General features: G+C 43.3%; 11 protein-coding genes across 11 annotated transcripts; 3 read left to right on the top strand and 8 right to left on the bottom strand.

Moving 5' to 3' along the window:
- Window positions 1–240: 240 nt before the first annotated feature.
- Window positions 241–552, bottom strand: LOC146738178 (histone H4). The gene has a single exon (XM_085503653.1). The coding sequence runs from the start codon at window positions 550–552 to the stop codon at window positions 241–243; it is 312 nt and encodes a 103-aa protein (XP_085359779.1).
- A 958-nt stretch (window positions 553–1,510) lies between these two features.
- Window positions 1,511–1,885, bottom strand: LOC146738177 (histone H2B, gonadal-like). The gene has a single exon (XM_085503652.1). It carries the CDS (start codon window positions 1,883–1,885, stop codon window positions 1,511–1,513), a length of 375 nt encoding a protein of 124 aa, XP_085359778.1.
- A 257-nt stretch (window positions 1,886–2,142) lies between these two features.
- On the top strand, window positions 2,143–2,592 carry LOC146738176 (histone H2A-like). The gene has a single exon (XM_085503651.1). The coding sequence runs from the start codon at window positions 2,215–2,217 to the stop codon at window positions 2,590–2,592; it is 378 nt and encodes a 125-aa protein (XP_085359777.1). The 5' UTR covers window positions 2,143–2,214.
- An 831-nt stretch (window positions 2,593–3,423) lies between these two features.
- On the bottom strand, window positions 3,424–3,735 carry LOC146738175 (histone H4). Its single transcript, XM_085503650.1, has one exon. The coding sequence runs from the start codon at window positions 3,733–3,735 to the stop codon at window positions 3,424–3,426; it is 312 nt and encodes a 103-aa protein (XP_085359776.1).
- A 958-nt stretch (window positions 3,736–4,693) lies between these two features.
- Window positions 4,694–5,068, bottom strand: LOC146738174 (histone H2B, gonadal-like). The gene has a single exon (XM_085503649.1). It carries the CDS (start codon window positions 5,066–5,068, stop codon window positions 4,694–4,696), a length of 375 nt encoding a protein of 124 aa, XP_085359775.1.
- Window positions 5,069–5,325: 257 nt separating this feature from the next.
- LOC146738173 (histone H2A-like) lies at window positions 5,326–5,775 on the top strand. Its single transcript, XM_085503648.1, has one exon. The coding sequence runs from the start codon at window positions 5,398–5,400 to the stop codon at window positions 5,773–5,775; it is 378 nt and encodes a 125-aa protein (XP_085359774.1). The 5' UTR covers window positions 5,326–5,397.
- Window positions 5,776–6,605: 830 nt separating this feature from the next.
- LOC146738172 (histone H4) lies at window positions 6,606–6,917 on the bottom strand. Its single transcript, XM_085503647.1, has one exon. It carries the CDS (start codon window positions 6,915–6,917, stop codon window positions 6,606–6,608), a length of 312 nt encoding a protein of 103 aa, XP_085359773.1.
- Window positions 6,918–7,684: 767 nt separating this feature from the next.
- On the bottom strand, window positions 7,685–8,059 carry LOC146738171 (histone H2B, gonadal-like). Its single transcript, XM_085503646.1, has one exon. The coding sequence runs from the start codon at window positions 8,057–8,059 to the stop codon at window positions 7,685–7,687; it is 375 nt and encodes a 124-aa protein (XP_085359772.1).
- A 257-nt stretch (window positions 8,060–8,316) lies between these two features.
- Window positions 8,317–8,766, top strand: LOC146738170 (histone H2A-like). Its single transcript, XM_085503645.1, has one exon. It carries the CDS (start codon window positions 8,389–8,391, stop codon window positions 8,764–8,766), a length of 378 nt encoding a protein of 125 aa, XP_085359771.1. The 5' UTR covers window positions 8,317–8,388.
- Window positions 8,767–9,597: 831 nt separating this feature from the next.
- Window positions 9,598–9,909, bottom strand: LOC146738169 (uncharacterized). The gene has a single exon (XM_085503644.1). The coding sequence runs from the start codon at window positions 9,907–9,909 to the stop codon at window positions 9,598–9,600; it is 312 nt and encodes a 103-aa protein (XP_085359770.1).
- A 1,554-nt stretch (window positions 9,910–11,463) lies between these two features.
- On the bottom strand, window positions 11,464–11,775 carry LOC146738168 (histone H4). The gene has a single exon (XM_085503643.1). It carries the CDS (start codon window positions 11,773–11,775, stop codon window positions 11,464–11,466), a length of 312 nt encoding a protein of 103 aa, XP_085359769.1.
- Between the last annotated feature and the right edge of the window lie 356 nt (window positions 11,776–12,131).

Genomic DNA, 12,131 nt, shown 5'->3' with positions numbered 1-12,131 from the left:
GTATGGAATATGTTATCGACTGGGTGGAGTAGTAAATTAGAGAGCTAGCCTCAGTCGACTATAGTGCCTTGTTTGAAATGGAAAACGGGTAAATTTACTTATACTGACTGGCAAATGAACATTAAATATACGTATATACGTTCACAGACACATACATACATACTATAATACGGTAATTCTCTTTTTGGAGGATGTGGTGGCCCTGAAAAGGGCCGTTTGGTTTGGGTTTATATTCTACGTTTATCCACCAAAACCGTACAATGTACGACCCTGGCGTTTTAGTGCGTAGACGACATCCATGGCGGTGACGGTCTTTCTTTTGGCGTGCTCTGTGTAGGTGACGGCGTCACGGATGACATTCTCTAAGAACACCTTCAATACACCCCGAGTTTCTTCGTAGATGAGACCGGAGATACGTTTGACACCACCACGACGTGCAAGACGTCGGATAGCTGGCTTGGTGATACCTTGAATATTATCGCGAAGAACTTTACGATGACGCTTGGCGCCTCCCTTTCCAAGACCCTTGCCTCCTTTGCCACGACCAGACATGTTTGATGAGTTCAGTGTATAGAAGTCAACTGCCTAAATTGATCAAATCTCTCGCACTTTATAGTCTGGTTGCGAACGTGAAAGGACTCACAACGCACTTGAAAAATCTTCTGTCAGATACGCACAATGACAAATAATTCGCACCCATTATATTTTACGTTTCAATCAACATCGCCGCTGATTGGCCATTAGTCACAACCAATAGGAGAGCGCGTGGTGGGGTCAATGACCTTTCAGACGACGGTCGAATCCGACTTTAGTCCCACTCTCTTCTTATGTATCACGAACTCGTGTTTGTTTTATTCAGCCCAACACGATCGAAACTGTAAATAATTATTACAGTTCTGAGTCGGGCGACGACGGTAAACGAATGTAGGGCACATTTGACGTTTTAATCAATATACATGACACAGATACTGGTGTACTTTGCATTAAACATACCAGAAAATGTAATGAATCACACTTTCCAAACCCGGTCTCCTTGCTACACGATGTAATGTAAAGCGTACACATTACGCAATTCGTCAAACCGAACGAGCAATGTGTGATTTGCACTTACGTAAACAGTTAGAGTTTGTATTGAATGGACACAGTGGTGGAACAATTTAAGTGTTACGTGTCTTAATGCAAGAGTTACGAACATTGTTAAGACAACGACCGAGTCCACCAACTTTGCTCGCAACTTCCAATTACAAGATGCGACATGGACGAGAACACATTAATCTATGTATATAGACGAATACCCGTGGTTAAGATTTTCCACGTATTGATATCGCTGTGTTTATTAGCATTACTTTAACGAATAGGTACATTTTCCAATACGCATGTTTTCATAAACGTTACAACATTCTTATTTATACAACCTTACAACAATAATTCAATAATTTCACGGTAGTTCTCTTTTTGGAGGATGTGGTGGCCCTGAAAAGGGCCGTTTGGTTTGTGTATGACAAGCATACTACTTCGAACTGGTATACTTGGTGACTGCTTTTGTTCCTTCACTGACTGCATGTTTGGCAAGCTCACCGGGCAAAAGAAGACGGACAGCGGTCTGAACCTCTCTGCTGGTAATGGTTCTACGCTTGTTGTAGTGTGCCAACCTGGAGGCCTCTGTGGCGATACGTTCAAATATGTCGTTGACGAAGCTGTTCATGATCGACATAGCCTTGGATGACACACCAGTGTCTGGGTGAACTTGCTTCAATACCTTGTAGATGTAAATACCGTAGGATTCTTTTCTACCTCTCTTTCGCTTTCTCTTGTCGCCAGTAGGACGGGTGGCCTTAGCCTTACCGCCTTTCTTTGCTGCTTTACCACTAGTTTTGGGAGGCATGTTGAACGTATGAGGATGAAGTTCCAAGTGACAGTCATTGGCGTTGATTCACTATTTATAGCGAACGATATGCTAATGAAGGATTCTAAACCAAGCGCGCCAAAACCAAACGAACGCAAGAGAAAACACAGTTTTTTAGGGTTTTTTTCATTCAAAGTGTTCATTGTCATTGTTGAGGCGCTGACTGAATGCTATTCATCTCTATCCTCAATTCTGATTGGAAGTATATATTTGCAATCGGAATCCGGGTCGGGTGTATAAAAACAGCCAGTGAGATACCCGCAGTATCATTCTCGTCCTAGTTCGAGCCGAATAGTTAACATACAATCATGTCTGGTCGTGGAAAAGGTGGTAAGGCAAAGGGCAAGTCCAAGACTCGTTCATCCCGTGCTGGTCTCCAGTTCCCAGTAGGTCGCGTACACCGATTCTTAAGAAAAGGCAATTATGCCGAGCGTGTTGGTGCCGGCGCTCCTGTATATTTGGCTGCAGTACTCGAGTACTTGGCCGCGGAAATACTGGAGTTGGCCGGTAACGCCGCTCGTGACAACAAGAAGTCCAGGATCATTCCACGTCACTTACAGCTTGCTGTCCGAAACGACGAGGAGTTGAACAAGCTCATGTCGGGAGTCACCATCGCCCAGGGTGGTGTATTGCCTAATATCCAGGCCGTTCTCCTGCCAAAGAAGTCCAACCCTAAATCCAAGTAAACCACTAAGTATGCACTGCATACACAAACCAAACGGCCCTTTTCAGGGCCACCACATCCTCCAAAAAGAGAACTACCGTAATAATTATAAATGATGTGTGTTGTTGTGAACGAGTGTAGAATTAGCGTAGCACTCAGAATCGCAAACATTATTGTAAGGGAAGGCAGGCCGGCAGCACGGCGAGATGTTATTTGAATAAAAAAAAAACAATAGTATCTACACAGCTCAGCTCTCGGTGGCGTTTTTGTGACACCGTGCTCTCCCCGCAAATGTAGCAGTCACATGGAAATGCAAAACAACAATCGAGATAAATGCATTAAAGCTTCAATATATCCATCTCACACTCACCACGTATATACACAATTCGCCAAGCAAGGAAACACGTTGCTATTTGCAATGACGTCTCTGTATTATGTGTTAATATATTATTAGGCATTTTGTATGTGGCGTAAAACGATCGCGAGTGCATCAGTTGATGTGAAAAACGGGTGATTGTAAATGAGTTCGTCTCGGTGTTCCAGTTGTGCGAGTGTGCTTCGATTGTAAATCACTTTATTCATGACACACTGTACTGGTCTTCTGATTAGCATTGTATGGAATATGTTATCGACTGGGTGGAGTAGTAAATTAGAGAGCTAGCCTCAGTCGACTATAGTGCCTTGTTTGAAATGGAAAACGGGTAAATTTACTTATACTGACTGGCAAATGAACATTAAATATACGTATATACGTTCACAGACACATACATACATACTATAATACGGTAATTCTCTTTTTGGAGGATGTGGTGGCCCTGAAAAGGGCCGTTTGGTTTGGGTTTATATTCTACGTTTATCCACCAAAACCGTACAATGTACGACCCTGGCGTTTTAGTGCGTAGACGACATCCATGGCGGTGACGGTCTTTCTTTTGGCGTGCTCTGTGTAGGTGACGGCGTCACGGATGACATTCTCTAAGAACACCTTCAATACACCCCGAGTTTCTTCGTAGATGAGACCGGAGATACGTTTGACACCACCACGACGTGCAAGACGTCGGATAGCTGGCTTGGTGATACCTTGAATATTATCGCGAAGAACTTTACGATGACGCTTGGCGCCTCCCTTTCCAAGACCCTTGCCTCCTTTGCCACGACCAGACATGTTTGATGAGTTCAGTGTATAGAAGTCAACTGCCTAAATTGATCAAATCTCTCGCACTTTATAGTCTGGTTGCGAACGTGAAAGGACTCACAACGCACTTGAAAAATCTTCTGTCAGATACGCACAATGACAAATAATTCGCACCCATTATATTTTACATTTCAATCAACATCGCCGCTGATTGGCCATTAGTCACAACCAATAGGAGAGCGCGTGGTGGGGTCAATGACCTTTCAGACGACGGTCGAATCCGACTTTAGTCCCACTCTCTTCTTATGTATCACGAACTCGTGTTTGTTTTATTCAGCCCAACACGATCGAAACTGTAAATAATTATTACAGTTCTGAGTCGGGCGACGACGGTAAACGAATGTAGGGCACATTTGACGTTTTAATCAATATACATGACACAGATACTGGTGTACTTTGCATTAAACATACCAGAAAATGTAATGAATCACACTTTCCAAACCCGGTCTCCTTGCTACACGATGTAATGTAAAGCGTACACATTACGCAATTCGTCAAACCGAACGAGCAATGTGTGATTTGCACTTACGTAAACAGTTAGAGTTTGTATTGAATGGACACAGTGGTGGAACAATTTAAGTGTTACGTGTCTTAATGCAAGAGTTACGAACATTGTTAAGACAACGACCGAGTCCACCAACTTTGCTCGCAACTTCCAATTACAAGATGCGACATGGACGAGAACACATTAATCTATGTATATAGACGAATACCCGTGGTTAAGATTTTCCACGTATTGATATCGCTGTGTTTATTAGCATTACTTTAACGAATAGGTACATTTTCCAATACGCATGTTTTCATAAACGTTACAACATTCTTATTTATACAACCTTACAACAATAATTCAATAATTTCACGGTAGTTCTCTTTTTGGAGGATGTGGTGGCCCTGAAAAGGGCCGTTTGGTTTGTGTATGACAAGCATACTACTTCGAACTGGTATACTTGGTGACTGCTTTTGTTCCTTCACTGACTGCATGTTTGGCAAGCTCACCGGGCAAAAGAAGACGGACAGCGGTCTGAACCTCTCTGCTGGTAATGGTTCTACGCTTGTTGTAGTGTGCCAACCTGGAGGCCTCTGTGGCGATACGTTCAAATATGTCGTTGACGAAGCTGTTCATGATCGACATAGCCTTGGATGACACACCAGTGTCTGGGTGAACTTGCTTCAATACCTTGTAGATGTAAATACCGTAGGATTCTTTTCTACCTCTCTTTCGCTTTCTCTTGTCGCCAGTAGGACGGGTGGCCTTAGCCTTACCGCCTTTCTTTGCTGCTTTACCACTAGTTTTGGGAGGCATGTTGAACGTATGAGGATGAAGTTCCAAGTGACAGTCATTGGCGTTGATTCACTATTTATAGCGAACGATATGCTAATGAAGGATTCTAAACCAAGCGCGCCAAAACCAAACGAACGCAAGAGAAAACACAGTTTTTTAGGGTTTTTTTCATTCAAAGTGTTCATTGTCATTGTTGAGGCGCTGACTGAATGCTATTCATCTCTATCCTCAATTCTGATTGGAAGTATATATTTGCAATCGGAATCCGGGTCGGGTGTATAAAAACAGCCAGTGAGATACCCGCAGTATCATTCTCGTCCTAGTTCGAGCCGAATAGTTAACATACAATCATGTCTGGTCGTGGAAAAGGTGGTAAGGCAAAGGGCAAGTCCAAGACTCGTTCATCCCGTGCTGGTCTCCAGTTCCCAGTAGGTCGCGTACACCGATTCTTAAGAAAAGGCAATTATGCCGAGCGTGTTGGTGCCGGCGCTCCTGTATATTTGGCTGCAGTACTCGAGTACTTGGCCGCGGAAATACTGGAGTTGGCCGGTAACGCCGCTCGTGACAACAAGAAGTCCAGGATCATTCCACGTCACTTACAGCTTGCTGTCCGAAACGACGAGGAGTTGAACAAGCTCATGTCGGGAGTCACCATCGCCCAGGGTGGTGTATTGCCTAATATCGAGGCCGTTCTCCTGCCAAAGAAGTCCAACCCTAAATCCAAGTAAACCACTAAGTATGCACTGCATACACAAACCAAACGGCCCTTTTCAGGGCCACCACATCCTCCAAAAAGAGAACTACCGTAATAATTATAAATGATGTGTGTTGTTGTGAACGAGTGTAGAATTAGCGTAGCACTCAGAATCGCAAACATTATTGTAAGGGAAGGCAGGCCGGCAGCACGGCGAGATGTTATTTGAATAAAAAAAAACAATAGTATCTACACAGCTCAGCTCTCGGTGGCGTTTTTGTGACACCGTGCTCTCCCCGCAAATGTAGCAGTCACATGGAAATGCAAAACAACAATCGAGATAAATGCATTAAAGCTTCAATATATCCATCTCACACTCACCACGTATATACACAATTCGCCAAGCAAGGAAACACGTTGCTATTTGCAATGACGTCTCTGTATTATGTGTTAATATATTATTAGGCATTTTGTATGTGGCGTAAAACGATCGCGAGTGCATCAGTTGATGTGAAAAACGGGTGATTGTAAATGAGTTCGTCTCGGTGTTCCAGTTGTGCGAGTGTGCTTCGATTGTAAATCACTTTATTCATGACACACTGTACTGGTCTTCTGATTAGCATTGTATGGAATATGTTATCGACTGGGTGGAGTAGTAAATTAGAGAGCTAGCCTCAGTCGACTATAGTGCCTTGTTTGAAATGGAAAACGGGTAAATTTACTTATACTGACTGGCAAATGAACATTAAATATACGTATATACGTTCACAGACACATACATACATACTATAATACGGTAATTCTCTTTTTGGAGGATGTGGTGGCCCTGAAAAGGGCCGTTTGGTTTGGGTTTATATTCTACGTTTATCCACCAAAACCGTACAATGTACGACCCTGGCGTTTTAGTGCGTAGACGACATCCATGGCGGTGACGGTCTTTCTTTTGGCGTGCTCTGTGTAGGTGACGGCGTCACGGATGACATTCTCTAAGAACACCTTCAATACACCCCGAGTTTCTTCGTAGATGAGACCGGAGATACGTTTGACACCACCACGACGTGCAAGACGTCGGATAGCTGGCTTGGTGATACCTTGAATATTATCGCGAAGAACTTTACGATGACGCTTGGCGCCTCCCTTTCCAAGACCCTTGCCTCCTTTGCCACGACCAGACATGTTTGATGAGTTCAGTGTATAGAAGTCAACTGCCTAAATTGATCAAATCTCTCGCACTTTATAGTCTGGTTGCGAACGTGAAAGGACTCACAACGCACTTGAAAAATCTTCTGTCAGATACGCACAATGACAAATAATTCGCACCCATTATATTTTACGTTTCAATCAACATCGCCGCTGATTGGCCATTAGTCACAACCAATAGGAGAGCGCGTGGTGGGGTGAATGACCTTTCAGACGACGGTCGAATCCGACTTTAGTCCCACTCTCTTCTTATGTATCACGAACTCGTGTTTGTTTTATTCAGCCCAACACGATCGAAACTGTAAATAATTATTACAGTTCTGAGTCGGGCGACGACGGTAAACGAATGTAGGGCACATTTGACGTTTTAATCAATATACATGACACAGATACTGGTGTACTTTGCATTAAACATACCAGAAAATGTAATGAATCACACTTTCCAAACTCGGTCTCCTTGCTACACGATGTAATGTAAAGCGTACACATTACGCAATTCGTCAAACCGAACGAGCAATGTGTGATTTGCACTTACGTAAACAGTTAGAGTTTGTATTGAATGGACACAGTGGTGGAACAATTTAAGTGTTACGTGTCTTAATGCAAGAGTTACGAACATTGTTAAGACAACGACCGAGTCCACCAACTTTGCATGTTGTGAGTTTTTTTTTTCACGGTAGTTCTCTTTTTGGAGGATGTGGTGGCCCTGAAAAGGGCCGTTTGGTTTGTGTATGACAAGCATACTACTTCGAACTGGTATACTTGGTGACTGCTTTTGTTCCTTCACTGACTGCATGTTTGGCAAGCTCACCGGGCAAAAGAAGACGGACAGCGGTCTGAACCTCTCTGCTGGTAATGGTTCTACGCTTGTTGTAGTGTGCCAACCTGGAGGCCTCTGTGGCGATACGTTCAAATATGTCGTTGACGAAGCTGTTCATGATCGACATAGCCTTGGATGACACACCAGTGTCTGGGTGAACTTGCTTCAATACCTTGTAGATGTAAATACCGTAGGATTCTTTTCTACCTCTCTTTCGCTTTCTCTTGTCGCCAGTAGGACGGGTGGCCTTAGCCTTACCGCCTTTCTTTGCTGCTTTACCACTAGTTTTGGGAGGCATGTTGAACGTATGAGGATGAAGTTCAAAGTGACAGTCATTGGCGTTGATTCACTATTTATAGCGAACGATATGCTAATGAAGGATTCTAAACCAAGCGCGCCAAAACCAAACGAACGCAAGAGAAAACACAGTTTTTTAGGGTTTTTTTCATTCAAAGTGTTCATTGTCATTGTTGAGGCGCTGACTGAATGCTATTCATCTCTATCCTCAATTCTGATTGGAAGTATATATTTGCAATCGGAATCCGGGTCGGGTGTATAAAAACAGCCAGTGAGATACCCGCAGTATCATTCTCGTCCTAGTTCGAGCCGAATAGTTAACATACAATCATGTCTGGTCGTGGAAAAGGTGGTAAGGCAAAGGGCAAGTCCAAGACTCGTTCATCCCGTGCTGGTCTCCAGTTCCCAGTAGGTCGCGTACACCGATTCTTAAGAAAAGGCAATTATGCCGAGCGTGTTGGTGCCGGCGCTCCTGTATATTTGGCTGCAGTACTCGAGTACTTGGCCGCGGAAATACTGGAGTTGGCCGGTAACGCCGCTCGTGACAACAAGAAGTCCAGGATCATTCCACGTCACTTACAGCTTGCTGTCCGAAACGACGAGGAGTTGAACAAGCTCATGTCGGGAGTCACCATCGCCCAGGGTGGTGTATTGCCTAATATCCAGGCCGTTCTCCTGCCAAAGAAGTCCAACCCTAAATCCAAGTAAACCACTAAGTATGCACTGCATACACAAACCAAACGGCCCTTTTCAGGGCCACCACATCCTCCAAAAAGAGAACTACCGTAATAATTATAAATGATGTGTGTTGTTGTGAACGAGTGTAGAATTAGCGTAGCACTCAGAATCGCAAACATTATTGTAAGGGAAGGCAGGCCGGCAGCACGGCGAGATGTTATTTGAATAAAAAAAAAACAATAGTATCTACACAGCTCAGCTCTCGGTGGCGTTTTTGTGACACCGTGCTCTCCCCGCAAATGTAGCAGTCACATGGAAATGCAAAACAACAATCGAGATAAATGCATTAAAGCTTCAATATATCCATCTCACACTCACCACGTATATACACAATTCGCCAAGCAAGGAAACACGTTGCTATTTGCAATGACGTCTCTGTATTATGTGTTAATATATTATTAGGCATTTTGTATGTGGCGTAAAACGATCGCGAGTGCATCAGTTGATGTGAAAAACGGGTGATTGTAAATGAGTTCGTCTCGGTGTTCCAGTTGTGCGAGTGTGCTTCGATTGTAAATCACTTTATTCATGACACACTGTACTGGTCTTCTGATTAGCATTGTATGGAATATGTTATCGACTGGGTGGAGTAGTAAATTAGAGAGCTAGCCTCAGTCGACTATAGTGCCTTGTTTGAAATGGAAAACGGGTAAATTTACTTATACTGACTGGCAAATGAACATTAAATATACGTATATACGTTCACAGACACATACATACATACTATAATACGGTAATTCTCTTTTTGGAGGATGTGGTGGCCCTGAAAAGGGCCGTTTGGTTTGGGTTTATATTCTACGTTTATCCACCAAAACCGTACAATGTACGACCCTGGCGTTTTAGTGCGTAGACGACATCCATGGCGGTGACGGTCTTTCTTTTGGCGTGCTCTGTGTAGGTGACGGCGTCACGGATGACATTCTCTAAGAACACCTTCAATACACCCCGAGTTTCTTCGTAGATGAGACCGGAGATACGTTTGACACCACCACGACGTGCAAGACGTCGGATAGCTGGCTTGGTGATACCTTGAATATTATCGCGAAGAACTTTACGATGACGCTTGGCGCCTCCCTTTCCAAGACCCTTGCCTCCTTTGTCACGACCAGACATGTTTGATGAGTTCAGTGTATAGAAGTCAACTGCCTAAATTGATCAAATCTCTCGCACTTTATAGTCTGGTTGCGAACGTGAAAGGACTCACAACGCACTTGAAAAATCTTCTGTCAGATACGCACAATGACAAATAATTCGCACCCATTATATTTTACGTTTCAATCAACATCGCCGCTGATTGGCCATTAGTCACAACCAATAGGAGAGCGCGTGGTGGGGTCAATGACCTTTCAGACGACGGTCGAATCCGACTTTAGTCCCACTCTCTTCTTATGTATCACGAACTCGTGTTTGTTTTATTCAGCCCAACACGATCGAAACTGTAAATAATTATTACAGTTCTGAGTCGGGCGACGACGGTAAACGAATGTAGGGCACATTTGACGTTTTAATCAATATACATGACACAGATACTGGTGTACTTTGCATTAAACATACCAGAAAATGTAATGAATCACACTTTCCAAACCCGGTCTCCTTGCTACACGATGTAATGTAAAGCGTACACATTACGCAATTCGTCAAACCGAACGAGCAATGTGTGATTTGCACTTACGTAAACAGTTAGAGTTTGTATTGAATGGACACAGTGGTGGAACAATTTAAGTGTTATGTGTCTTAATGCAAGAGTTACGAACATTGTTAAGACAACGACCGAGTCCACCAACTTTGCTCGCAACTTCCAATTACAAGATGCGACATGGACGAGAACACATTAAGCTATGTATATAGACGAATACCCGTGGTTAAGATTTTCCACGTATTGATATCGCTGTGTTTATTAGCATTACTTTAACGAATAGGTACATTTTCCAATACGCATGTTTTCATAAACGTTACAACATTCTTATTTATACAACCTTACAACAATAATTCAATAATTTCACGGTAGTTCTCTTTTTGGAGGATGTGGTGGCCCTGAAAAAACAATAGTATCTACACAGCTCAGCTCTCGGTGGCGTTTTTGTGACACCGTGCTCTCCCCGCAAATGTAGCAGTCACATGGAAATGCAAAACAACAATCGAGATAAATGCATTAAAGCTTCAATATATCCATCTCACACTCACCACGTATATACACAATTCGCCAAGCAAGGAAACACGTTGCTATTTGCAATGACGTCTCTGTATTATGTGTTAATATATTATTAGGCATTTTGTATGTGGCGTAAAACGATCGCGAGTGCATCAGTTGATGTGAAAAACGGGTGATTGTAAATGAGTTCGTCTCGGTGTTCCAGTTGTGCGAGTGTGCTTCGATTGTAAATCACTTTATTCATGACACACTGTACTGGTCTTCTGATTAGCATTGTATGGAATATGTTATCGACTGGGTGGAGTAGTAAATTAGAGAGCTAGCCTCAGTCGACTATAGTGCCTTGTTTGAAATGGAAAACGGGTAAATTTACTTATACTGACTGGCAAATGAACATTAAATATACGTATATACGTTCACAGACACATACATACATACTATAATACGGTAATTCTCTTTTTGGAGGATGTGGTGGCCCTGAAAAGGGCCGTTTGGTTTGGGTTTATATTCTACGTTTATCCACCAAAACCGTACAATGTACGACCCTGGCGTTTTAGTGCGTAGACGACATCCATGGCGGTGACGGTCTTTCTTTTGGCGTGCTCTGTGTAGGTGACGGCGTCACGGATGACATTCTCTAAGAACACCTTCAATACACCCCGAGTTTCTTCGTAGATGAGACCGGAGATACGTTTGACACCACCACGACGTGCAAGACGTCGGATAGCTGGCTTGGTGATACCTTGAATATTATCGCGAAGAACTTTACGATGACGCTTGGCGCCTCCCTTTCCAAGACCCTTGCCTCCTTTGCCACGACCAGACATGTTTGATGAGTTCAGTGTATAGAAGTCAACTGCCTAAATTGATCAAATCTCTCGCACTTTATAGTCTGGTTGCGAACGTGAAAGGACTCACAACGCACTTGAAAAATCTTCTGTCAGATACGCACAATGAAAAATAATTCGCACCCATTATATTTTACGTTTCAATCAACATCGCCGCTGATTGGCCATTAGTCACAACCAATAGGAGAGCGCGTGGTGGGGTGAATGACCTTTCAGACGACGGTCGAATCCGACTTTAGTCCCACTCTCTTCTTATGTATCACGAACTCGTGTTTGTTTTATTCAGCCCAACACGATCGAAACTGTAAATAATTATTACAGTTCTGAGTCGGGCG

The sequence above is a fragment of the Saccoglossus kowalevskii genome, chromosome 9 (genome assembly GCF_978046115.1).
Source record: "Saccoglossus kowalevskii chromosome 9, keSacKowa6.1, whole genome shotgun sequence".
Lineage (NCBI taxonomy): Eukaryota > Metazoa > Hemichordata > Enteropneusta > Harrimaniidae > Saccoglossus > Saccoglossus kowalevskii.
Note: the sequence above shows the minus strand (reverse complement) of the source record. Positions and strands in the feature narration are given on the sequence as shown.

Excerpts from the sequence above, each read along its gene's own strand:
- LOC146738176 (XM_085503651.1), top strand. The coding sequence starts at position 2,215 with ATGTCTGGTCGTGGAAAAGGTGGTAAGGCAAAGGGCAAGTCCAAGACT.
- LOC146738177 (XM_085503652.1), bottom strand. The coding sequence starts at position 1,885 with ATGCCTCCCAAAACTAGTGGTAAAGCAGCAAAGAAAGGCGGTAAGGCT.
- LOC146738172 (XM_085503647.1), bottom strand. The coding sequence starts at position 6,917 with ATGTCTGGTCGTGGCAAAGGAGGCAAGGGTCTTGGAAAGGGAGGCGCC.
- LOC146738175 (XM_085503650.1), bottom strand. The coding sequence starts at position 3,735 with ATGTCTGGTCGTGGCAAAGGAGGCAAGGGTCTTGGAAAGGGAGGCGCC.
- LOC146738174 (XM_085503649.1), bottom strand. The coding sequence starts at position 5,068 with ATGCCTCCCAAAACTAGTGGTAAAGCAGCAAAGAAAGGCGGTAAGGCT.
- LOC146738168 (XM_085503643.1), bottom strand. The coding sequence starts at position 11,775 with ATGTCTGGTCGTGGCAAAGGAGGCAAGGGTCTTGGAAAGGGAGGCGCC.
- LOC146738173 (XM_085503648.1), top strand. The coding sequence starts at position 5,398 with ATGTCTGGTCGTGGAAAAGGTGGTAAGGCAAAGGGCAAGTCCAAGACT.
- LOC146738178 (XM_085503653.1), bottom strand. The coding sequence starts at position 552 with ATGTCTGGTCGTGGCAAAGGAGGCAAGGGTCTTGGAAAGGGAGGCGCC.
- LOC146738169 (XM_085503644.1), bottom strand. The coding sequence starts at position 9,909 with ATGTCTGGTCGTGACAAAGGAGGCAAGGGTCTTGGAAAGGGAGGCGCC.
- LOC146738170 (XM_085503645.1), top strand. The coding sequence starts at position 8,389 with ATGTCTGGTCGTGGAAAAGGTGGTAAGGCAAAGGGCAAGTCCAAGACT.
- LOC146738171 (XM_085503646.1), bottom strand. The coding sequence starts at position 8,059 with ATGCCTCCCAAAACTAGTGGTAAAGCAGCAAAGAAAGGCGGTAAGGCT.